Source organism: Numida meleagris, chromosome 5 (genome assembly GCF_002078875.1).
Source record: "Numida meleagris isolate 19003 breed g44 Domestic line chromosome 5, NumMel1.0, whole genome shotgun sequence".
Lineage (NCBI taxonomy): Eukaryota > Metazoa > Chordata > Aves > Galliformes > Numididae > Numida > Numida meleagris.
In genome coordinates, this window is record NC_034413.1 from 62,496,658 (window position 1) to 62,520,793 (window position 24,136).

A 24,136-nucleotide genomic window follows, 5' to 3' on the forward strand; every position below is an offset into this window, starting at 1 on the left:
TGCCACTCTGGTTAGATGCCAGCAGTAGACACAAAGTCCCCTCCACAGCTCCCTGGGCTGCTCAGAGCAGCTCAGCTCCACAGTTGGAAAAACCAAACTCTTTTCCCAGAGCCAGAGCTCTTCCCCCAGCTCCCCCCCTCCCATATTTGTATATATTTCATGAGGAGAGCTGGGCTGAGTTTGTTCATGAGCTGCAGTTCCTGGGCGGACCCCACGCACAGCTGGGCTCGCTGCGCCTGGATCCGCCTTCCCAGCCGGCAGCCTCATGAATTCGGGGCTGTGGGGTTGACATCGGAGAGGCAAAATGATGGACGGGTCAACAGCTTGAAGCCGGGCTTCTGGATCCGGAAAATGGGTTGCCGGAGGAGACCGGGTCTGCTTTCCTTGCTGCTGCTGTCCTTCTGTGAGTAGAAAAATGTTTCTGCTTGGGCAGTGTTAAGCAGAGAGGCCGTTTTGTTTTCCTTCCTCCAGAAAAATAGCAAATTGTTGGTTTTTCCCCTGACGGCAATTAGGCGGAGGGTTGGGAATAGCGGAGAGTTTCGCAGCGATCTGGTCGCAGTGCTGCTCCGATAGCATCAGCTGTGAGTTCCTCTCACGGAGAAGGGCGAGCGCTTGGCTCGGCAGAGACCGCTGCGTGCTCGCCGAGAGCAGCTCCCAGATGTCAGTGTTTACAGTGCAGAAGTCTGTACGTCGGTTAGCATGACTTGGTGGAAGCTTTTACTTTATTGAGGAAGATTAAAAGCGACCGAAGCGCACCGTGAAATGATCTGGCTTCAACAGTGTCCAGATGTGGTGAAGTTTTATCAGCCCGGGTTTATGCGCAGCATTAATCGAACTATTAAAGACGGAAAGAAGCGGGGAGGGGGAGGAGAGCTGTCCTTGCAACAACATCTGGTTCTTCGGCAAACCTTTCCAGCACTTACGTAAAGATTTCTTTGCAATGAGTACCCTGTTTAGGTTTTGATAGCACTTCTTCAGGACTGCAGATAAAACCCTCCAGCAGCGCTTGAAAACGTGCCCATCCGAGGCTTAAAGTCTCTTGTTTATATCCCGATGATTGTTTCGTAACAGGGAGTAGATTTGTATATGAGCGAGCGTTATATACACATCTCCTAAGTATGTGTGCATGCCGTTCTGTATATACAGCATCGATGTATGTGTATACACACACATACCCCTATATAGTATATATTTATGTATTTGCTCGCTTTTTGCAGCAAGCCCTTTTCCAAATACAGACCCGTTCCCCTTGGTACAGATTTTTCACTGCAACTAAAACTGCTTTTTGCACAAAGCGATGAAGCGCTGGGATTATAGTGCCTGTATAGTTGCATCCAATTGAAACAACGGGGGGCAGGGATGTGTATCTGCGTTCACTTTCCATGGGTCCCCCTATCTACAGAAATGGGGAATGAAAGAACACAGCCGGCTGGTGATTTCCTTGTAGCAAACACAACTCTTGCTGCGACCTCTGAAGCAGAGAGCCCCACGTAGGGGGATTTACAACATAAGGTCAGGCCAACTTTCAAAATGTTGCAGAAATGCGTAGTAGTCCTCACTGCAGATAATACCCTAAAGTACGGGCTGAAGTGTAGGATGCTATACTGATAACATCCTGCTAAATTAATCACATTCGGAGCAGCACCGAAGGAATTACTACAAGGCATTATTTAAAGCACAGCTTTGGGTTGTTTTTGGTAAGAAAGAAGACCACTAATTATCCTACAGAAATACCTAATTTTGGAGTTATTTAACTTATGGTTTCCTTTTTCTAAAAGGCAGGGTTTTAATCTGAAAGAAGCCAAACCAAAACATATTATGATTACTAAGTTCATTTGAAAGGTTACGTGAATGATAGGATGACAGCATTTGTCTCGGTATGGGGAAAAAAAAATAAGCCAAGGCGCTCTCTCTCTGATTTTGCTCAACAGTGATATATGTTTACTGGAGCTACCTCCCATCCATCGAGTATAGTGTTAATATCAACATTACAGTAATTCTGTGACAGTAAAAGCACCCTGGGGGCCCACTTTGCTTTGACGTTGAGAGAGAAGGGAACGGCAAGTTCCCCAAAATGGCTGAAAATACGCATTCAGTTGTTCTTCCAGCACCAAATCCCCACAGCCATCCAGCCTCCCTGCAAAGAGCGACAGCAGTGGCTTGGTGACGGCAGCAAAGTAGCTCCTCTTAGCACAGAGACTTAGGAATTACCGCAGAGAAAACGGCCGGATGGTGCCTGGTTATCCCGGAAAAGATCCCTGAGTGCCAACTGAGCGTCCTCAAAGAGTTTGTTATTCTCTAAGGGGTCACACCAGGGCTGCTGAGACACAACTATGGGCTCCACGCTGACCGTCCCCATCCCTTCAATCACCAGCATGGTCATCAAACAGCGTATCTGACTTCTTTGGTCCATTTACAATGGAAAAAAGGGGCTGTAGAGCAACAAATTGCTGAAATTTCAGCTCATGGATTTCCCTGATTCCCCTTTTCACCTCCTACCTAGTAGAGGAGCCTGCAACAAAAAACGCAAATGTGGGAAAACCTGTTCTGCAGTGGAGGTTCACAGATTTTGCCGCCTTTAGTTGATGTCGAGGGATTCCTCTTCCATTGGACAAAGGAGAAGCAAGATTCACATGCTGGAAGCTGAAACAAAGTGCTTTTAGTTAGATCACAACGTAGGAAAGTAATTCCAGCAGGTAATTACTCAAATGCAGAATGCAGTGGGTTTTTGTTGCTCAAAGACTTTGATAACGGCAAGACTATCTGCTAGATAGACCAGGGCCCATCCAGAAGTCACAGGTTGGATATGGGGTTACTGCACTGTGCACACAGGAATGCTCTGGCCTTCACATTTATAATTAGGAGTTTTCCTAGGGGAATGTCTGCCCAGGAATTTCAGCAAGCGTGTTCACTCATGGCTTGCAGTCGTACCTCAGGATGTGGCACTGGAGAGGCCTATTCTATCCTCACAAGACTATCCAATGCCATTCCCAGTTCTCCATTGCCTTTTAAGTTGTCTCTGCCCAGAGCTGGATGGGAGTACAGGCCTGCTGCCAACTCAGCTTGGGAGATTGTCACCCTTCTCCTCTCACCAGGCTGTGGCCACACAACCCAGTGTCCCATGGCACGGGTTGTAGCTGGCTCATAACCCAACATACAGCTTCTCAGAGAGGGAAATTTGCATGTGTGCTCCTTTGAGTCCACAGCTCCCAGCTCGTGGGTTTGGTCTCTGTTTTCCTGTAACCATCTCCCATTAAAATTATGGCCCATTAACACACCCTGATGTTTTCTGCCATCCTTCTGCTGTCCTTCCCACGTGGCACCCTGATGGCTCCACAGAGATTTGGAGGTGGTATCTCTTGCTGGGTGGTGGCTCTCTAAAGCTGCATGTTTTTCCCTGCTTGCACAAACCAGTTCCTGTTTCCCCACTGAGCCTCTTTTGCTAAACATATAGAGCGTATGTAATTCATAAATCATGACTGGGAGACCCAGGGCTGTCAGAGAAACATCTCTGGCTTTTGATCCATTCAAGACCTCTCTGACCTATCCCAGGCTCCTCAGGCAGCTCATTCAAGAAGTTGGTCTCCTATTTCTAAGGTCACCAGAGCTAGAACCAGGGGCTGCACTGCCACCGAAATGCCAGCAAGCCCCTCGGGCAGGGGAGCCATCAGGATCACACCACAACACACAACAATTCAGAGACAGGAACCTAGCGTCAAGTATGAATGAGTGAGAGGATGAAGGAGAGGAAGACGATGAAGGGTTGCCCTCTATTTCACGAGCAGATACATACGTATGCAGAATGGGCTCCAAGCAGCAGTCCAAGACTTATCCAGAGCAACAAAGAACAGAGCCCTTCTCCCAGGCCATGCAGTGTATGGAGGTGAGTGCTACCCATCACAAACCCAGCAGGGCTGGCTACAACAAAACTTCTCAAGAAGCATCTTGTTTTGCTTTGACTTTGGAGAAACATATTCCCAAGTAAAGGGAAAAGCACAAGGAAAGCCCTGGCAATATAAGACCAGAATCCTCTGCAGTGTTGCGACTGGCATGAGACTCAGCAAGGAGCATGACAGATTGCCTTGAATTCACTTTTACGCTTCTCCAAACCTGGTACTGCATTTTCTGCCACTGATGCAAGTTACATAGACTTAAGAGAAGGAAAACCAGCAGTGCACACCTAAATTAAATTTGCAGAGAAAAGTCCTTTTAGAGATATAATTCCATAGCACTTGAAATTAAAACACACTCTTTTCTAAAAAAGCTAAAGCCAGTTTTTGCTCTTAATGTCGTTATCAATATTGGATGATGATCATAAAATGATAGAATGGCTTAGGTTTTAGGGCACCTTAAAGATCGTCTAGATTCAACCTCCCTGCTGTGGGCAGGATTGCCAGCCACCAGATCAGGCTGCCCAGGGCTCCATCCAACCTGGCCTTGAATGTCTCTATGATCACAAAGACATTTTTGTGTAATGGTTCAGCCATTAAAAGTAAAAAGGTTCAGCCAGCTGCAGTCATGATATTTGTTAGTCCTCTTAGAGATGAAGTCCTGAGCAGATGTGTCCCAGGTATTCACTGAATAGGCAGAGAGCAATCACTGGCATTAAAAACAGTTGGCTGGAAACTTTTATTCTGAGGAAGTATTCAACTCTATTGCCTGTCCTCTACAGCTTTATATTGCTCCATCAAGTTTATTTCCTTGGGACAGGTTTTCCTCTCCCCTTAGTGATAACTCTTTGCGGTAACATTTGCTTTCAGACAGCTTCCACGCTGTTGCAACTTGCCATAAACTAATGAACTCTCCCATGGATTGTCATGTTTTCAGGGAAGTGCCACATCTCATCTTGTTATTAAAAAAACAGTCCCACCAAGGAGATGAAATCAGCAGCTCCCACACAGTTTGTTCTTTCCACATCTAATGCTTTGCACCGTGTGCCAAGGGAAAGCCTCACGCAGGAAGAGGCCCAGTTCAAAGGCAGACAACACCAGTGATGGCTGCCTGCCTTATGGGGCAGAGCTACATCTTCCTCTCAGTGCTGGACCCCCATGTGGGAAAGCATTTTCTTAAGGATCTTCAGAGAGAAAAAAAGGGGTGGCTGCAAGGATGAGACCACTGTGACCCTGCCTCCAGAAAGGCTCTGTAAGGTCATCAGAGTCATGTTTCTTTCCTCCCTTTGGTTCATCTTTTAATGACAGCCCATATAGGGCCGAAACACTCCTGCCAGCTGTTGGTAGCTGTCAAGCTTTTAGGAGAAGTGGGAGAGCCCGCTTGTCTTGTAATCGCCTCTGCAGCCCATGCTCCCACCAATTACACTGCTCCAGGACACAGCCCTTCCTGGAGCTGCTGCACTGCAGTGTTTTGCTTCCCATTGATAAGCTGGGAACAGGCCTGACAAGAGGCAGCTGATTTATACCACAGCAAATACCTCTCCTCTGTGGGGCAATTAGTGTATACAGCTGTGCCCTGCAACCTTCCCTCTGGCTACTGCCCATGTGGACTCAGGCAGGTCCGGGAACATACCTTCACTAAAGTGCTGCCTTTGAGTACACAGGATTGTTTACAGCTGGAGCCACGATTTAAAGGAAAAAAGAAAAAAAGCCTTTTCAACATTTCCAGTGTGCGATTTGCAACTATCAGCAGAAACGAACTGCAATAGAGAGCTGATGCTGGGTGTCATTTGCAGAGCCCCACTCCCATTTCAACCCCTGCCTTGGCTGGGACTTCCAAAGCCATCAAATCTGGACACATGGTCATTGCAGCAACGCTGGGGATGGAGATACTGTCACCGGTCCCTCCTGACTTCAGCCATCCTGCACCAGAGTGCCTATGCTCATGCAGAACAAGGGTCTGGCTCAGCCATGGAGTGCAGCTGGGACAAGATGAGGGACATCTGCCTGATGTTTCTGGAGAACTTGCTGCCTGGGAGCATCTGAACACCAGCGTCTAGCCTGGAAGAGACTGAATCAGCCGCTGTCTCGCTGCCTAAAGTATTTTTTCCAAGCTAGATCTATCCCAAAATTAGCCCCAGCCATTGCACGAGAGCAGACAAGTTCCTTTGCCATGCAGAGGGAAGTGACACAGAGCCATGAGCAGCAGAATTAATCATCCTCCCTCAAATAGCCCCAAGGTACATGCATCCCTGGGGAGCCCGGTTCCTGTCGTGTCTTTAATATGTCAAGAGGCACTTGGTGCTGTTTGGAGGTGGTGGCAGACATTCCTACCAGGGGCACAGAGAGCAGACCAACTTACCTACTTACATGCTAAATGGAGGACGCTTTAGGAAAAGCAAGAAAGATTTTCGCATCTGTATCCATGCTAGCCTGGATTTGAAGTTCCCTCTGACAGCACAGAGCGCGTAATTACTGCTAGATCCGGTCTAAATGAGGGCAAAACTCAACATTACACAGTAATGTTAGCAGACGTAAAGAACAGGCAGTGCTGGAATGCCTTGGTGGTGGTGCACTGGTGGGAAGCTATTGGCGCATCTCACCCCAGAGCTCAGCCCTGCTCCTTCAAGCACCCAAGGACCTGGAGCAATGCAAACCCAACCAACGCAAACCGGTCCATCACAAAAGTCCACCCGAAATACTCAGAGCAGCTCCGGTTGAACGTCTCTTTGTGGACTCATCAAAGTCCTAACAGATGGCAAATCAAACACGTGCCAGGAATTGCAAACTCCTCCGGAAGTTCATCTAAACCATCAGCAAAGCATTTCCACTTAAAATAGAGCAAATCCTGCTGCCCAAATGTGGCCCAGATAATGTTTCTGAGATGTTTACCTATTTGGATGGTATCTTTAAGTTGCACTTCCAGCTACCCACAGAGGTCCAGGTTCCTGCAGAGCCTGTAAAGCATATTCAAAGACAATTACCGGGCATAATATGATGTGAATTGAAAAGAAAAAAAAATGCTGTGCGGTACATTTCCTTGGATTGCAGCAGTCAAAGGCAGAGCAGAGCAATGTCTGCAGCCAACTCATGGCTCGCTCTTTTGCTGTTGGACCTGCAGTGACTTAGGACAAGCTGGGTCCAAGGCAGCTCCAGGGCTGCAATCTGGGCACCTCTAAGGATGCAGCACGTGAATCCCATTCATCACAGGGTGCTTTTCACGGGGCACATGCTAACTAAGCCCTGTGCCAACGCATTGCTTCACCTTGCCAAGTCCCAGCTCAGCAGAGGCACTGGCAGAGCTGCTAAAATTATTTATGAATATTGCACTCTGTGATTTCATCTTGAAAAATCTGCTTTCCCCCCACCCCAGGAGGCACCTCCTGTTCTGACCTGTCACCAGTGGGCAATGCTGGTGGCACCTTTGAATGCAGGCAGCCGCCACCTCAGTCCATTAGCCCAGCCACGCCAATGCAGCTTGGTTTGGGCTCAGCTGCCCGGTGGAATACGGGGTGATGCAGGTGCTGCAGGATGTTTGGGTTTACCAAAAAATGGTGCTAATAGCATGCAGCAGGGTCTTCCCCCAGAGCTGGCTTGGCTGATGGTTTAGTGCACAGCTACACGGGTTCAGAAGTAGAAGAATATTGTCAGGTATCGCTGATTGTTTCAAAGACAGAGAGAAAAAGCAAGCAAACAAAGCAGTGCAAGGCCATTTCACCCGTTCTACATTGCTCCATCCTCAGTTCAACTTCACTGTGTGCAAACCAGCGTTAATGGCCAGGACGATGTCCATAGCACTGACAAGAAAGGCTCCTGGAAGAGCCACAGTGCATACACCGAGCAGTGCCCAATGGAGGCATCGCTTTTGCCTCACCTGGTGCTCAGAGCCCTTCCAAAGCTGCACAGCTTGGAGTGCCCTCCCCATTGTTTTGGAAGGAGCTCCGTGACCTCAGGTACAATTAGCAAGCAGTTTTCCTATTCAAAGGAATCCTCCAGCTAAAAGAGAAGCATACCAGAGTAACCCATTTCAAGGAGTATCACAAAATCCAGAAAGATGCTTACAAGTAATTAGGTAAAATAACCTTCGTCTTAGTTGCTTCGTGCAGAGAGTAAAGAAAGATTTGCTTATAACAGCCTGTTGTGTGCTACAAGCAAATTTTCCATAACTCTTTTCTAATGGGTTGCAGCAGTGCCTGGATGCAAACTGGTGGTGAAGAGATGGGGAAATCCTCCAAGGGTTGCTCTGAACGTGGAAATGAATTTCGGCTCTGCCACTTCAGAACGCTTTTTGTTTGCTTTCCACTGACATGAAATCGGCAGCGATTTCGTAGCATGCGGGATTGGTTAGCTGGTTACATAATGCTTAATAAATCCAAGAGAAATAATATAAAACACATCACCCAGTCCGGGAAGAGCAACGATAGCTCAGCTGTGTCACCAACCCGCCTGGCCACTGGCTTTTGGCGAAACATCTGACCCGGTGCGGAGGGATGTGGGGTGTGAGATGGGTGAATAGAAAAAAAGGTCGTGCTGTCTTTGGAAGCCTCGAAGGCAATGCTCAGGGTACAACGCTCCCTGCTCATCCCATCCCATTCCATTCTCCCCAAGCACACTCTCACACAACCAGATGCATTTGCTGCTCCAGGAAGCAGTACCATCGCCCATTGGTTGTCCTCAGGGTGCCCTGCAATAGCATAGCGGCCCCACGAGCAGCAGGAACGAGATGTGGCATCAATTAGCACAGGGTGTGGGGATGGTGTGGAGAGGGGATGTTTGGCTGAGATGTCAGCACTGGTGCCCCAGCAAGCAAGGTGGGAAAAGACCCAAGCAGGGACTGCCAGATTCAACAGGAAAAGACTTGCACACCTAAAAAAGAGGTTTTCAGCCCAGCATTCTGCACCTGACCCCTTCTTCCTCTTTTCCTCCCTCTGCAGGCACCTGCCCATCCCTTTCTCCTTGTTATAGAATCATTAAGGTTGGAAAGGACCACTAACATCATCAAGTCCAGCCCCAACCCATCCCCACCATGCCCACTGGCCGTGTCCCTCAGTGCCACATCTCCACCTTTCTTGAGCACCTCTAGGGACGGTGACTCCACCACCTCCCTGGGCAGCATGTGCCAGTGCCTGACCACTCTTTCTGAGAAGAAATTCTTCCTAATATCCAACCAGAACCTCCCCTGGCACAACTTGAGGCCATCACCTCTCATCCTACTGCTGTAACCTGGGAGAAGAGGCTGACTGCCACCTCCCCACAACCTCCTTTCAGGGAGTTGTAGAGAGCCATAAGGTCACCCCTGAGCATTCTCCAGTCTTAACTACCCTAGTCCCCTCAGCTGCTCCCCATAAGACTGTGCTCAGTTCCATTTCCCTTCTCTGGACAAGCTCCAGGGCCTCAATGTCTTTCTTGTAGTGAAAGAACATCGCTCTCCTGCCAATGTTTCCCTGCCCACCCTGCGCCCCATTTTGCTTCGTGGCACTCCTTGGTGCCGGTGCTGCCTCTGCCCCACAGCGTGAGCAGGAAGGGGAGCAGAGCTGGGAATGCAGGGGTTAATCCCACCCAGCGCAGCTCTGGGGCCAAGTCTGTAAGTGACTCTTTGCTATTTCGAAAAGAAGCTGCCTGGAAAGGGAAAGGGAAGGGAAAAAAAACAGAGAGAGGGAGGTTTACTTTACAGACATCGTTATTTCATCTGCACAGTTTATACAATGGAAAATAAAAGCCAGGGAACGCAAAGTCAAATCATTTCTGTTTCATTAATGGTATGGAAATGGTTTTGTTTTTATAGGGGAAAAACAAATGTGAACTTGATGTGTGTGTGTGTGTGCGAGTGCTCATGCAGCTCCCCTCGTTGCAAAGGGCAGAGCAGTGAAATCCAGAAATAAAAAATGACTCAGAGGCTGTAGGATCTATGAGTCAGTGGAGCTGTTGTTGTTTTTAAACATGAGTGAGAGCACAACACGGGCGACAGTCACCCGCGCAGCCCGCCCAGCCCCAGCAGAGGGGCAGAAAGCAGGGCCTGGGGCAGGGAGCTGGAGTTCTCCTGCAGGGGACGCTTCCTGACTGATTTCAGTGCCTTGAGCATGAACAAGGTGGATGTGGTGGTGGCCAGAGGATGGAGGATCCAAGCAGTTCTGAGAGCAGACAGAGAATCACTTTTCTGTCCTCACCCATAGGCAAAGACATAGAATCATCATAGAATCATCGAAAGGTTTGGGTTGGGAGGGACCTTTAAGATCATCTAGTTCCAACCCCCCTGCTACATGCAGGGACACCTCCCTCTAGACCAGCTTGCTGAAAGCAACCACTTTGCTCAAAGCATCCGCTGACCGAAATCAAACAGAAACCATCCCTGGGTGTTTTCAAGAAAAGGGTAAACGTGGCACTGAGGGACATGGTTAGTGGGCACGGTGGGGATGGGCTGATGGTTGGACTCAATAATCTTAGTGGTGTTTTCCAACCTTACTGATGCTATGAAACCTCCCTGGCCACATCCTCACCATACCTCAGCATGAAACATCCCTGAGTCCGAAAGCAGCATGAGGTCACTGCACTGCCACGCAGGTCATGTGCAGAAGGTTCCCCAGCAACACTGGAGATGGCCAAAGCAGAAGGACACACAGCGTTCGACCAAGCTCGTCTCCCCAAAATGAAGCTAGATTGTGATGTCATTCAGGCATCTGAAAGAGATCTGAGAAGCCCGCTGGTACAATCCATACCCAGCTCACCTTGTAATAGCACTGAGCATTATTTGCTAAACACTTCATTTAAAGAGTTATTTTCACAAAGCAAAATATAAGCAGTAGAGTAAGTCGGTTTCCAGCCTGTTTGAAGAAGGTCCAAACACACCAGAAACGTATACTGCACGTCTTTTTGGCACCGGGAAGCGCTGATGTCTAATGCAATCAAAATCAACCCCTTTTTATTCACCAGGAAACATTACTGGCTCACTCCTCGCTCCACGTGCCTGCTGCCAGGTACTCTATTTGTTACACGGGACGATGCGGGGCCTGAGGGCCGAGCTGCTCCCTTGAACCCAGTGCTGTGTGCGTGCTGCCACCGTCCGTGGAGAAGCCTTAAGGAGCAAGAAGTGGGATGTCGGGTCTGTTAGCTCTGCTTGGTGTCCCAAAGCAGGAAATCTGGGGCCGTGCTAAGCAGCTCACTCTGGACACTGCCAGAAGGCTGCCCGGCCCTGCACGTCTTCCTCTGGAAATTGGGGATGTAAGAACTGCCCTGCTGCATCCTGCCCGTGAGAGCTCAGGAGCAACGGGGACAAGACCTCACAGTCTCACATGGGACAGTGAGCGAGCAGAAACAAGTACTGTATATAAGAGGGAAAGAATTTGTTTGTTCTCATAACAACTTTATGAGCGGCTCCATTATTGCAGAGCCGTGTCATTAGCCATGGAGCACAGCCCAGCGCAAAGCCCGCTCCTGAGCTGGGAGCAGATAGAGGGCTTGTGGCTGAGCCCAGCACCCCGTGCTGCACCCACACCTCCAGCCCACGGCCAGCGACCTGCCCATGGGTCACTGCTGCACCCCAGCCTCATCCTTAAATGTAATTTAAGGACAACTTACTACTGAAAGATGGAGCATAACTCGAAGCTCACGTGGAGGTGACCTGAGCAGCTCCTCCTCTGGTGCCTTCCAGTGCAGGAGGAAGCTGGGCGGTGCCTTAGCATCTCACACCGAGTGCCTTTGCTGAAGCCCACCTGGCGCTGGGCTATCACCAAACAGCACGGCAAGAGAAGATCTGAGAACCGAAGCCTTTCCTTCAGCCCTGCAGCAGAGCAAACCGCCTGCACGTGCCACTGCTTTGGCTACAAAGCGCTTCCTCTGTCCTCGTAGTGAACACACTGAGCTTCCATCTCCCCGCACCCAGGCTTGCACCTCGCTCATTCACCCTGCTTGGGGTCAGCGCGGGTGGTGGTATCAGCCTGCTGCTGCCACAGGGGAGGCACTTTTGGCATAGCTTTTCCCTTCCTTCTTCTACTTAAAAATCATTTAGTATTCTCCCCGTAGCATCTCTGGGGTCCCAGTTATAGATACCAGAAGGCTTGATCCCATTCTCATGCACAGGAGAACAGGCCTTCCCATTGATAGGGAGCCAAGCTCACTGGGAGCCCACCTCATTGGTGACTTCAAACCCTCTTCCCAACTGCCTCTCCACAGTAACTTTGGCTAACGGTACTATTCACTGGCTCACATCACATCCTTATGGCTTCAATTTATTTCTTGAAAACGCAGCCCACATTTAATTAGTTTATAGTTTGTTCCAAGTTTTGCTTATCCAGCTTTTTTTTTTTTTTTTTTTTTTTGAAGTTTGTATTTTGATGTTTAGCATTCGCCTTGGCAACATCTGGAACCCCTTTATGGAAGTGCATTGTTACTTTTACTGCTCGTGCAGCTTTATTAAATCATCCGCGTATTAATATTGAAAGTGTTCATCTGGGTCTCATCAGGGCCAAGACGAGTGATGTGGCAGCTCAGTTGCACCTACGAGCTCGTGCTTCAAGGACACAATGTTCTGGAGAAACTCGCAGTGGGCTTTGTGCACTTCTGTTGAGTTTAGTGGGAGAATAAGGAGGGGAAAAAAGAGATGTCTTCCTGCTCTGACCTTTCTTGCAGATAACGGCATGGAGGGCTGAGCTAGTTTAGAACAATTTGTCTCTGAAGAGTTTTGTCTGGTTACCACTGTATTTCTGGCTCTCGTTTCCATATTTAACTCTTTCATCTGCCCCAGATACCTCTCTCCGCAGTGCAGGCGACTCTGAGCTTGGCACTGTGCTCCTGTGGGGCATCGATAAGTAAATATCAGCCCTGTGGAATGAGGAATAAATAGCTGGGGACAGCTATTTATTTACTTCCACCATGGGTGTTGGGCAGTGAGGGCAGTGCAGGCAGAGGAGGACACTGACCAGCAGGCACGGATGTAGCAGTGGCCATCCCCTGCTGTCCCACCAACAGACCTTCCAGCCTCAGCAGCCCAAAATAAACCTCGGACACAAGGGCAGCATGGAGCAGCCCAGTTGTGCTGGGATCCCAAAATGAAGGGAACCCAGGGAAGAGCAGGAGCACTGGGCTCTGTCTCCATGTGCCACAAAACTTGTACTTAAGAACGCATCTGTTCAGAAAATACCTTTCTTCCCCCTGGGTACTTCACCACCAGAGGTTATAAAGGAGCAGCTTAAAGCTGGGCAGACTTCCTATAGAAATGACTGCTTTTCTGCCCTGTTTAGGGTTAAAACCTCCCACGCAATCTCCCACCTGCAATGAAAGTTCACTGCAAGAAGTACAGGTGGCCCACACCTCTACAAAGTAGCTGCTGTAGTTCAGGTTCCCACCTGAGTGATGCTGAGTCTGTTTATCGAGGACATTTCTACGTAAGCCATTCAGTGGCTTCATTTAAAAAAAAAAAAAATCAAAAGAAAAAAGAAAAACACATCCAGCAGCCTTAAAACAGGAAGTTTAAATTTAGCTGGGATTTATTCCTTAACCAAGAATAGTTCCTTTAAAAATAGGGATAACTTGCTCCCGTCTGGAGGGAGCTGCCTCGATGGGGCCAGCGTAATCGCATCAGCTCACTGCAGGCTTTGCCATCCGCTGAAACACGTTGGACTGAGCAACGGGGCAGAACAAATGCGGGTAGAAAGAGAGTCACTTTGGGCTGAAAATCACTGAAAGTGGCCAACTGCTGTCCCCTGTGCCCGCAGCCTGCTGTGCCGGTGCCCGCCGCAGCCTGAAGACCAACCTGTGCAAGTGGTGCGACTCCACGCCGCCGGCCTGCGAGCGGGAGGTGTGCTACAGCAACTGCAACCTCAACTCCTACTGCGAGGACCCCTTTGAGATCTGCGTGGCCATATGGTGAGCTGGGATGCGGGGGGAAAGGGTTGGTTGGTGGGAACGTGCCCGTGGGGACAGCGTGCCATCAAAATCATTGAGGGCTTTCTCTTCCTCCCCCATGGCCTCCATCGTAATCATAACTGAGATGCAATTGGGTGTTTCCTATAATTAGGAGTGGTTTATTTTCTAAATAAATTATGCATACAAATGCCTGACACAGCACCCCGAATATGCCGTGGGTCCTCTGTACGCACATAAATCTGAATTAAGCTTTGTAAGCTGAGCCCGCTGTGCAAAGCCAGCAGACCTGATGCCCAAAGCTGTGATGCCCTCCTGCATCAGGCTGGGAAAAGCCTGCTCCGGGTGCAGAGGCAGAGTTGCTGCCCCAGAGGTCTGTCCCCACTTTGGGCATGGACATCTGTGCAGGCCAGCGGTACCATCCCCAGGGAAAAGCCATTTTGGCTTTTGCTGGAAGTGCCTGGAAATGAAATGCATTCTGGCATTTCAGACCGAACATACACCCAGGAGAGTGAGCTCCTCCTCCAACTTTCTGGTCTCCCATGAGCAAAACTAAAACAAAAGTGCATTTTGAGTCTACCCAAAGTGATTTTCTCCTCTGTCCCTTCTAATTCGGCTGCCAGAGTGAAAGCTGGGAGGCACGTATTGTTAGGCTTTATCTCAACCTGCTAATTAGTGTGAACGCTGGACTGCCTGGCTTTCAGTGGACTTTTACCTCAGTGTAATTGTTGCATTATGGACTGGAAAAAATAACAAAAGCAGAAGAGCAACAAGAAACACAAACAAACAAACAAGATCGCCTCTGCCCCAAATTTCCCCGCACACAGATATGGAGAAGACCTTAAAGAAGTCCCAAGAAGTCCCAAGAAAACATGGAGAGAAGAGAGGACGGGAATGTTTCACCCGCTCCAGTGGGAAAAGGGTGACAAATTTAAGTTCTTTCCCCCAGTTCTATTTCCAACTTCCCAGCTGACTCAGCAAGAATGGTGAAATCTCTCTGTACCTCCATCTTCCTCCAGAGACGAGGGTCCACAGTGGCACCCTGCCTCAGCAGCCGCTCCTTGCTCCTCATTAGCTCTTCATTGCCCGCTGGCTCTACAGGAGATAAGCTGATCCACCTTAGGTGAAGGTCTGCCGGGCCCTGATGCAGCTGCTGCCCCTCATGCCATGTGAATCACCCCAATTAGCTCTGCTCCAGCTCTCCTTCCCAGCGGCAGCTTGTCCCATCTCCAGGCTCCAGCTCTTTGCAGTCGCCACTACTCACTCTAGAAGGAATATGCTCCAGTGCATGCCCAGCTATTCCCAAAAGGACATCATGATCCTGAAGGTCTTTTCCAACCTAACTGAATCTATGAATCATCTAGGTCCCCTCATTTCTAGCTTTGCTGTTTGCTCCCCAAACCTCTCCTTCACCTATCTTGGTAAGGACAAGACCACCTCCCACACCACAGCCCTGCCTCTATAATCTCTTTCCTCCACCTATTAACCCAATTAGTGATGGGAGAGAGCAAGCCCCAACAGGGAGACATTTATTTCCCTGCATTATCTTAGTTTTCTCAAAATTAACTCCTTCCACAAGGACCATACCCCATGGTATAAAATAAAACCTGGCTACCAGCAAGACTAACCATGAGGCATCCAAAGAGCAATGCAGTTTTAATGTGCTCATTCTCTGCCCAGCTGGTTCTTATCTCAATCACACCGTGTCCGTGCTGCAATTGGCAGTGGCCACTGGTGGTGCTCAATGAGCTTCACCAAGGGGTGGAGATGAGTTCATGCTTGGGGGTTTGGAGGCAGATCTGCTTATCAACACTCCCTGCCTGACCCAACAGCTGGTTATAAGTTTGTGAATTATCTGTGCGAAACAATGGAGTGTCTGGCTCAAGTCTCACTACTGGTGTGCTCTAGAAATTTCTCTTTCACCATTCGGAAGAGAGAAAAGGATTAAAGAAATCCCCTCCAAAGTACATGTCATGAGAACTACATCAGGGCCACCGCTGACACGTCCTCCCATGTACAGCACAGAACTGGTGATCAGTGCAGGGTTCAGATGACGTGCAGGTGACGGTGGGCTGGCGGCCCTGGATGGCCGTGCCAGCAGCCTAACATTTTGTTGGTTCATTTGGCCCCTGCAGGAGACAAGACAACGACAGCATCAGGATCAGCACACTCTGCCACAACCCCCACCGCCCCATAGAGAACCTCATGGTCCCCAACTACAATACCTCGCGCTGCGTCATGACCCACCAGCCCAGCGAGGATGGCATCATCTACATCTGCGGCTGCGTGGATGAGCAGGAGTGCAACGATAAGCTTATCTTCGAAAATCATACCAACGGTGAGTACCTTCACTGGTGTTATTTGAAGTGAGGAGGAGCGCTCAATGCTAATGATAAATAAGTCGCATGCTGGGAGCCGTGCAGTTTTGCGTGTTCAAGAAACGGGGCACAGATGCAATGTCTGCCTTGGCCTCCTGTATGAGGTAGGTAACACTTGTACCCCACTACCACTGCCCTGAGCCCAACAGTTTTCCAGTGGCTCACCCTTCCCTCCTTTCCAAGAAGATGGAAAATCCACTGTGCCCTTCAGTAGGCTGTGCCCTTTGGCACAGGGTGAATCAACCAGGGAACCCAAAAGCTGATGTAACCCAGAGCAAGTCTATGCTCCAAAGGCTTTTTAAAAAATCATGCTTGAACACATCCCACAGCAGCAGACCCAGGGGAACCCCTGGTGCCCAGCAGGGCTGGCACCCAGCAGCCGGGTGGTGCTTGGAACACTCTCCTGCCGCAGCCCTTTCCCTGCAGATGGCTGCAGGTCCAACTGGAGCTACGAATCCACTCTCACTAAGAGGCAGCTTGCGTCTGTTCCTTGTGAGGGTCGTATGCTCTGAAAAAGCTGCTAACTAGATCCTGAAGCTCTGGGGCCTTGTCCAAACTCCGTAGCTCCAAATGGACTGCATCTGTCCCAGTGCCCATCAGGCATCTAATTCATTTCAGTGGCAAAGCAAAGCCCCTCTCATTCTCCATAATTCATGAGACGCTGAACGTGAGGCTAAGTATAACCTGCGAGCCAGCAGCACAGCTTCTTCCACAAAGCTAGGAAAAAAAATATCACATAAAATGCAAATTCTTAGAACAAACAAGCCACTTTTAATGGAAGCAAATGATGCTAAATTTGGCAGTTCTTCACTGCTTGCCGAGCCAAACATAACAGGTACACACGCTTCTAGAGAGAGATAATCTAATCCCAAAGCTGGTGCCGGCATATATATAATTTCACACCGAAACGACAACTGGCTCATTGGAAATGCCGCCCCCAGCCAAGACTTTCACAAACAGCCTCCTTGTGCCAACCAGCATCCAAAACACCAAAACCCAGAGCTGGGCAGCACGTGGGCTGAGCCCCGCGGTTGTTTGCAGGGAGAACAGAGAGAAGCTGCTGCTCTCAGCAGCAGGGACAGGAGCTGTGCTGCAGCCCCCCCCGTGGCATCAGGAAGGGGCATCTTCAAGAAGGAATCTGCAGTGATTTCTGCTCTCAGGACTCGTGCACGCAACGCCCTTGAAAATCTCTTCTCTTGCTTCAGGGTTTCAGAGATGGGATCTTAAGCATCGGGAAAAGCCATTAATGCAGTAGGTGATATCCAGGCCTCGCACTTTCCAAAATAAACATATTCCTGAGTTAGTTATTGATTTATATCAGTTTAGGTTGATCTTGTGGTTTGAACCTGATGCCTATTTTAGAAACGCTTTCACAGCCTCGCAGAAATTAGCTGCAGCACGTTTTTTGAAATTTGCCAAGGAAAATAGCAAAATGCTCTGTTTTTCCAGAACCTGAATTATGATCTGCACATACTGAGGTCAAGCAGCAAGAGTTTTGCTTATGGAATGATTCTTATCCCTCTTCCCCTGGGTTATTATACTTGGCAGGAAAACTTCTGAGTAAGATTTTACTTGAATCTCCCTACTGAAGTCAGCATGTTTATTCCAGGAATTGTGAACATCAAAGCATCACACAATTACACGTTGCGCAAGGGTTAGGGTTTTGTTCCCCCCTCCGATGATCTGAAGGCAGACGGGCTTAAAAGCCACGAAACAACAGGGAGCTGCCCAGGCAGTGCCAGTGCTGTGCTGCAATGATAAGTGATGCGTTGCTGGGTTGATGGTGGGACTAGATGATCTAGACCTTAAGGAGCTTGTGACAGAGAGTGCTGAAGCAATGCTCCTTTATGGCACCATCTCTCATGGTTTTCTTTGCCACCCTCCACAGGCAGGAGGGCTCCAGCACAACCCCAGGCCGCAGTGATCTCAGATATTTGATACACTCAGTGTTATCTCTGTTATTTCTGCCCCGGTTCCCCCACACATGCCAGCAGTGTGACAGCACTATGGCCGCACCAGGGTGCAGGCCGCAGCTTAGTGTGCAGGGCTGGCCTCCCGCACCTTCGCTTGACAGCAGGCCCTAACTGCAGACCTAAAATGAATGGCTCTCCAATAATTGCATACATCTGGGTTCTTACTCTTTGCTCAGATGGGATTTGTGTGCAGCCTGCATTACCGCCCCGCAAACGGCTGCGCCTTATTAACCACCCTGCATATTTTCCTCCTACGCGCGATCAAAACAAGATGTCGCGGGGCCCCTCAAGGCAGCTCCTTCCTCCGTGCTTCCCTCCCGCAGGCTACTCCATGCTGCAGAGCAAGGAGGTCATCCCGGTGGCCGCTATCAGCCTCCTGCCGCCGCTGCTGGTGGCGGTGATGATCACCGTTATCTTCTACCTCTGCCGCACGCAGAAGCAACGCAAGAGGACCAAGAGCTGGGTTGGGAAGCAGGGGCAGGGTCCTGCACTGCCTGAGCCGGGCAGGGCCGCCGAGCGGGACGAGAAGCTGTCCGTGCTGATGGACGATGGCCCAGCCTCCATGAACCCCACGTGCGCCAACAGCCTCAACCACAACACTGAGCTGCTGCCCATCGAGCTGGACGAGATGGTGGGCAAGGGGCAGTTTGCGGAGGTGTGGAGGGCCAAGCTGAACCACAGCAGCTCGGGGCAGTATGAGACAGTGGCGGTGAAGATCTTCCCCTGTGAGGAGTATTCCTCCTGGAAGAACGAGAGCCAGATCTTCACGGACGCCAGCCTCAAGCACGACAGCGTCCTGCAGTTCCTCACGGCTGAGGACAGGGGCTCGGGGCCGCGCAGGGAGTACTGGCTCATCACCGCCTACCACAGCAGGGGCAACCTCAAGGACTATCTCTCCAGACACATCCTGAGCTGGATGGACCTGCAAAAAATGGCGGGGTCGCTGGTGAATGGGGTGGCCCACCTCCACAGCGACTACACCGCCTGCGGCCGGCCGAAAATCCCCATTGCCCACAGGGACATCAAAAGCACCAACATCCTGGTGAAGAACGAGCAGGAGTGCGTGATCTGTGACTTCGGCATTGCCATACGCCTCGACCCCTCACTGACGGCAGATGACTTTGCCAACAGCGGGCAGGTGAGTAGGAACATCAGTATTCTTTGGACAGTGCCCCTTGTGAGGCATGCATATGCCATCAGATGCACGGCCCTGGGTGGAAGACGTGGCCTTTACAAATAGGACTGTCTCCACACCATGCCAACCTCAGCATAAGACCTCACCCCTGTGCTCCCCAGCCCCTGCTAACCTCTCTTCTTTGCGGGCAGGTGGGCACTGCCAGGTACATGGCTCCAGAGGTCCTGGAGTCCAGGGTGAACCTGGAAGACCTGGAGTCTTTCAAGCAGATGGATGTCTACTCCATGGCCCTCGTTCTGTGGGAGATGGCCTCCAGATGTGAAGTGGTGGGAGGTAGGAATGTCACACCCAGGCTTGTCTTGCACCTCTTAGCTCCTTTCCTCTACGTACAGGGCTCTTCCTTCACTCGTGTCCCTGGTGGTGACAGTGCTCCACCTCAATGCAGAGCGGTCCACTGCAGGACCTGGTTTCAGGTGGCTGCTAAGAGCTGGTGACAGACCTCACCTGGGGCCCACCTCCACCCAGCCACCCACCTCGGGGGCTGGCACTGCGGTTGAGGAGCAGCAGAGGTGACCATAACACCTTTGGCTGCAGCTGGAGAAAGCTGTACCAGGGGTGGATGGCTGAGGATGGGCTCCAGGACAAAGCAGGTGGTTGCCGCAGGGTTTGGCATTTCCTCGTATCACAGTGGCTTCGCGCATTGGTTTTAACCAAGCCACAGCACTGAAGCCATCCAACTCCTAGTGCTGGTCACACAGGAGGAAGCAGACATCGGAGTCAATGGGAAGAACCCAAACTGCCTCCTCCTCCCCAGCCACAAGCACTAATTTTTTTATTTTTTATTTTTTTTGAAAGACAACACCATGGAGTTTATGTTGCAATGGGGACTCTCAAACTGCAGCTGCTGACAGAGTCATATCCTGGCATCAGGATGCATGAGGGGCAAAACACTGAATTAACTGCTCCAGTGTTTGCTCCCTCCTCTCTTTTTAGCTCAGTTCAGCATTGACCTGAATTAAAGTTACCACAATACTCGGGATTGGGAACGACACTGCTGTCAGAAACTCTAATGCATTTTACCTGCATGCCACCCATAGGAAGACCAAGTTCTTTCCAGTACACGTCCTTGGTTCAGGGAAGAGGTCAGGAAAGTCCATCGGTCCCATCTCTGAAAACAACCTTTACCTGAAAACCCGGCGCAACCCTTCTGCACTCAAATTCTAAATTACTTCCAGATCAGTTTATTTATGCAGACTCATAAAAACAAGTTTCTTCTCACCCAGCAGGCCACACCAAATCAATGCACTGAGCGCGTGAAAACCATCCTATAACACTGCCATTGCTTCTTTGCAGAGGTAAAGAATTATGAGCTGCCTTTTGGGTCAAAAGTGCAGGAGCAGCCCTGCGTGGATACCATGAGAGACATCGTGCTGCACGGCAGAGGGCGGCCCGAGATCCCTAGCAGCTGGCTGGTGCACCAGGTAAGCCAGGAGCAGCTGGCTGAGATATGCACACCATCCTGTCCCGCTCCATTGACCCAGCCTGAAGATTATTAAAGCTGCAATCAAATCAGCGTGGCTGGCTGAGCTCAGATAAGCTCCCCTAGACCCACTTCCCCGGTACGTAAAAGCCAACAGCCAGGGGTACAGCAGAATTCATAGCTGGTGAATCAATGGCCAAGAGCAGAAGCTATGAATGCTAAGTAATAACATTTGGTTATCTTGTGGATGCTGAAAAATGGAGCATCCGGGCTCCCGCCCACTTGGTCAAGGAGTTTGAAGTTTAGAGGTCATCCTGAACCTCACATATGGGAAGAGAGACTTCCACTTGTACAAGGAAAGGGGAAGACAGGCAGCACCTCCCTTGAGTGAAACAGCCAGAAGACACGCAAGAAGCTGGCAGCAGGGAAACTGCTGGGTTCAGGTCTTCCCCAGGGAAAGCATTCCACCTGCCTTTAGCTCAGAGGGCCTGAGAGCACAGCATTTTAGCATGCAAAGCATAGCCCAGCATTCTAGAATAGAAGAACCTCAGCAGTAACAACACATGTTCTGCTAGAATTATCCACAAACACTCCCAGAACAACCAGCTCCAGAAACATTGCTCCCAAAGGGCCTTCTCTTCCCCAGTGCTTTCCTTCATGAATTGAGGACACGAGGGGCTGAGCACAGTTTTCAGATCTCACCTGAAGCGCTGCTTCTTAAATTTCACGAGCCTTGGAGAAAATCACCATACACTGATCAACATCTCAGCTCCCAAAAAACAAGCTGAGATATGGAGCCTGTGGGCTCACAGAGCCCTGCAAGTATTCAGGTGTTGATCACTGCAGGTCATTTTGTACCATCTAGCCACAAAACACGCTGCTTCCCTCCGTCACACGGCACGTAAACCCAGAATTTTCAAGAGGGGAGTTGCAGTTTTATGATCTTTATGCAGTGGCTTTTATTAGACCACCTGATATTCACTGGGGATGAGAAACCTAAAAGCCACGTTGTGTTCCTGAAAGTTTTACCTCTGACTGCTATCAGTCGGAAGCATCTCCCTACAAACCCGGCTTTACCTTACGTTCCCAGGATGCAGCATAGGGCAGCACCATCTGCTGGGAGGCAGCAGAAGTCCTCCAGGCGCTGCTGCTTGGAGGATGTGCTGGCTGACACCAAGATGAGACGCCTGAAAGGGATGGACCCACAGGTGTTGGCAGCCCGCTGGAACTAGATGACCTCTCAAGTCCCTTCCAACCCAAGCTGTTCTAAAATTTGGCGTTCCCATCAAAGCAAACAGGGGGACGCACAGCTCCAAATGCTACCTCTGCAGTTCAGCCACAGGGCTCCATCCCAACCAAGTGAGGGCCCAAGCTGCGGACTCTGGTTTAGGATTGCCAGCTGACATCACTGGGGTCACAGCTGACTGCCACCTGCACAACAAAGCCAGTTTTTATCCCCCAAAGCAGCGCAGGTAACTCATAAATGCCTGTGCTCCTACCTCATTTTACCCCCTACTCTTAAGAAAAGTGGGGTCTTCTTGGCCAGATAAATTCCCAGAGCTGATCCACGACCACTTGTACTGACAAAACCGAAGGGCTGGTGCAGGGCAGGAGGAGCAGTGGGAGCTGAAGTCAGTACTGCTGCTAAAAACACACTTGCAGCACTCTCCCTGGACACAGCACTCAGCATCCCTCGGAAACCTGGCTTAGCAAGCACAATGGGGCTTCCCAAAGCGCATTCTGTCAGTTCCACTGCACAATCCTGTTCTCTCTTATCTGTGTCCATTAGGGAAAGGTTTGTCCAACAGGCTCAGCACAGAACAGTGAGGTCAGGGGAAGGGCCAGCAGGACAGGGGACACTGCAGCCCATCACTGTAGGACTCACACAGTTCTCTCACCTTCATCCTTTCTGGTTCTCAGTTGCAAACTAAGTTGCACAAAGCCATGGAAAAAAAAAAAAACACGAAGCTTTATTTAGAATAATGATTTTTCCACTGTGTCGCAACTTCTGTTGACAGTGATGAAAAAAGCACATGACAGGAATGATAGAGTCAAAGGAAGGTTCAACACAGCTGCTGCTGCTAGCTTCAAAGGGGGAAAACACCAGCGCAATGCTTTGTCCCTGAGCCTAAAATACTGGGACTCTCTTTCTATTTGTGTAATTCTCTGAAGGGAGACATTACTGGGGGTTGGAACCACTGTGAGAGGAACTGAACACGTTCTGAAGCACGCTGAAGAGCACCCCATCCCACAGAAGACATTGTTTTGTGGTGAGAAACCACTCATCGTAGCGCTGAACTATTACTTGGCGCAGCTTGCCCTTTGAGAAAGCTGCTGAAACAGAGTCCCATTAAGAAGTTTAATTCCAAACTTGCCTTTGAGGTTCCCCTACCCAACCCCCTATGACTGGGGACACCCAGACCCGGGCTCAGCTCCCAGCCCTGTGGGCCACCGGCTGCACCTGCCCTTCCCTCCTGAATTTAGGGTGCTCTATCTCAGCGGCCAAGGCTGAGGAGATGGGGGATGCGTTAAGTCCCTATCTCACAGTGATCACAAGCAGCCTTCAGGACGCTGCTCTAACACAAGCGTTACCAGCACAAACATTGGCACGTACCGTAACTTACCTGCTGCGTTTCTGCAGGAAGCCCAGCAAAGCGTAAAAGCTTGAGGTCAGCATCTCGCTCCTCTTCTTCCTGCCCTCAGCTCCTAACGCCAACCCCTCTGCCCGCAGGGGATGCGCTTCCTGTGCGACACCATCACCGAGTGCTGGGACCACGACCCCGAGGCTCGCCTCACCGCCCACTGCGTGGCCGAGCGCTTCAACCTGATGGCGCAGATGGATTGCGACGACATCCTCAACAACAACACGGACAACGAGGCCGGCAAAACGAGCTGTGCGGGCGGGGAGCAGCGGGGCAGCGAGGGGGGCAGGAGCACGCCGTGACGCAGCGGCACGAAGCCTCAGCACCAGAGCCCCATGAAACGGAACCAAGATCTAGTGCATCTCTTATTTATTAGGTCCGTTTCCTCCCACAGATGGGCTGAACTGTGGAATCCATACTTTTTTTTTTTTTAAGTGCGACACTATATATGAACTGATTTTGTACTTACTTTAAATGTAGAATGATGCAAAGCATTGCTTTCGTTATTTTTTAAAACAATAACATTTAATCTTTTATCAACGAGCAGGTGAACTCCATGCCCATTTATTGAAGTCCTTCCAGGCTGCCATCATGAGTTATAACTGCTGATTCAGCAGAGCTCACACACTTGATTTTCTCTTTTTAACGGCCTTCACACACACACACCCCCCAAGAAGAAACCTAAAAAAAAAAAGATGAGGTAGTGGCCTGAGATGTTACAGGTTACAGCGGAACAAAGAGCAGCACCTGTGGAAGTTACACAGGTGAAGGCTCAACACT

At 50.0% G+C, this 24,136-nt stretch overlaps 1 protein-coding gene across 2 annotated transcripts; it reads left to right on the top strand.

Moving 5' to 3' along the window:
* Window positions 1-23,899, top strand: LOC110399236 (TGF-beta receptor type-2-like). Of its 2 annotated transcripts, XM_021397576.1 has the most exons (8): window positions 282-403; window positions 10,821-10,989; window positions 13,601-13,751; window positions 15,884-16,086; window positions 18,423-19,237; window positions 19,426-19,567; window positions 20,588-20,715; window positions 23,446-23,899. In XM_021397576.1, the coding sequence occupies exons 2-8, from the start codon at window positions 10,983-10,985 to the stop codon at window positions 23,656-23,658; spliced, it is 1,659 nt and encodes a 552-aa protein (XP_021253251.1). In that variant the 5' UTR covers window positions 282-403; window positions 10,821-10,982; the 3' UTR covers window positions 23,659-23,899. The 2 variants fall into 2 exon arrangements, with proteins under 2 accessions (XP_021253250.1, XP_021253251.1); XM_021397575.1 differs by lacking the exon at window positions 10,821-10,989 and having other exon boundaries at window positions 1-403.

Bases quoted from the DNA above. Each gene is read 5' to 3' on its own strand.
- LOC110399236 (XM_021397575.1), top strand. From the start codon at position 16: ATGCCAGCAGTAGACACAAAGTCCCCTCCACAGCTCCCTGGGCTGCTC. The intron at 16,087-18,422 runs GTGAGTACCTTC...TCCCTCCCGCAG, and splicing joins CTTCGAAAATCATACCAACG to GCTACTCCATGCTGCAGAGC. The intron at 20,716-23,445 runs GTAAGCCAGGAG...CTCTGCCCGCAG, and splicing joins GCAGCTGGCTGGTGCACCAG to GGGATGCGCTTCCTGTGCGA.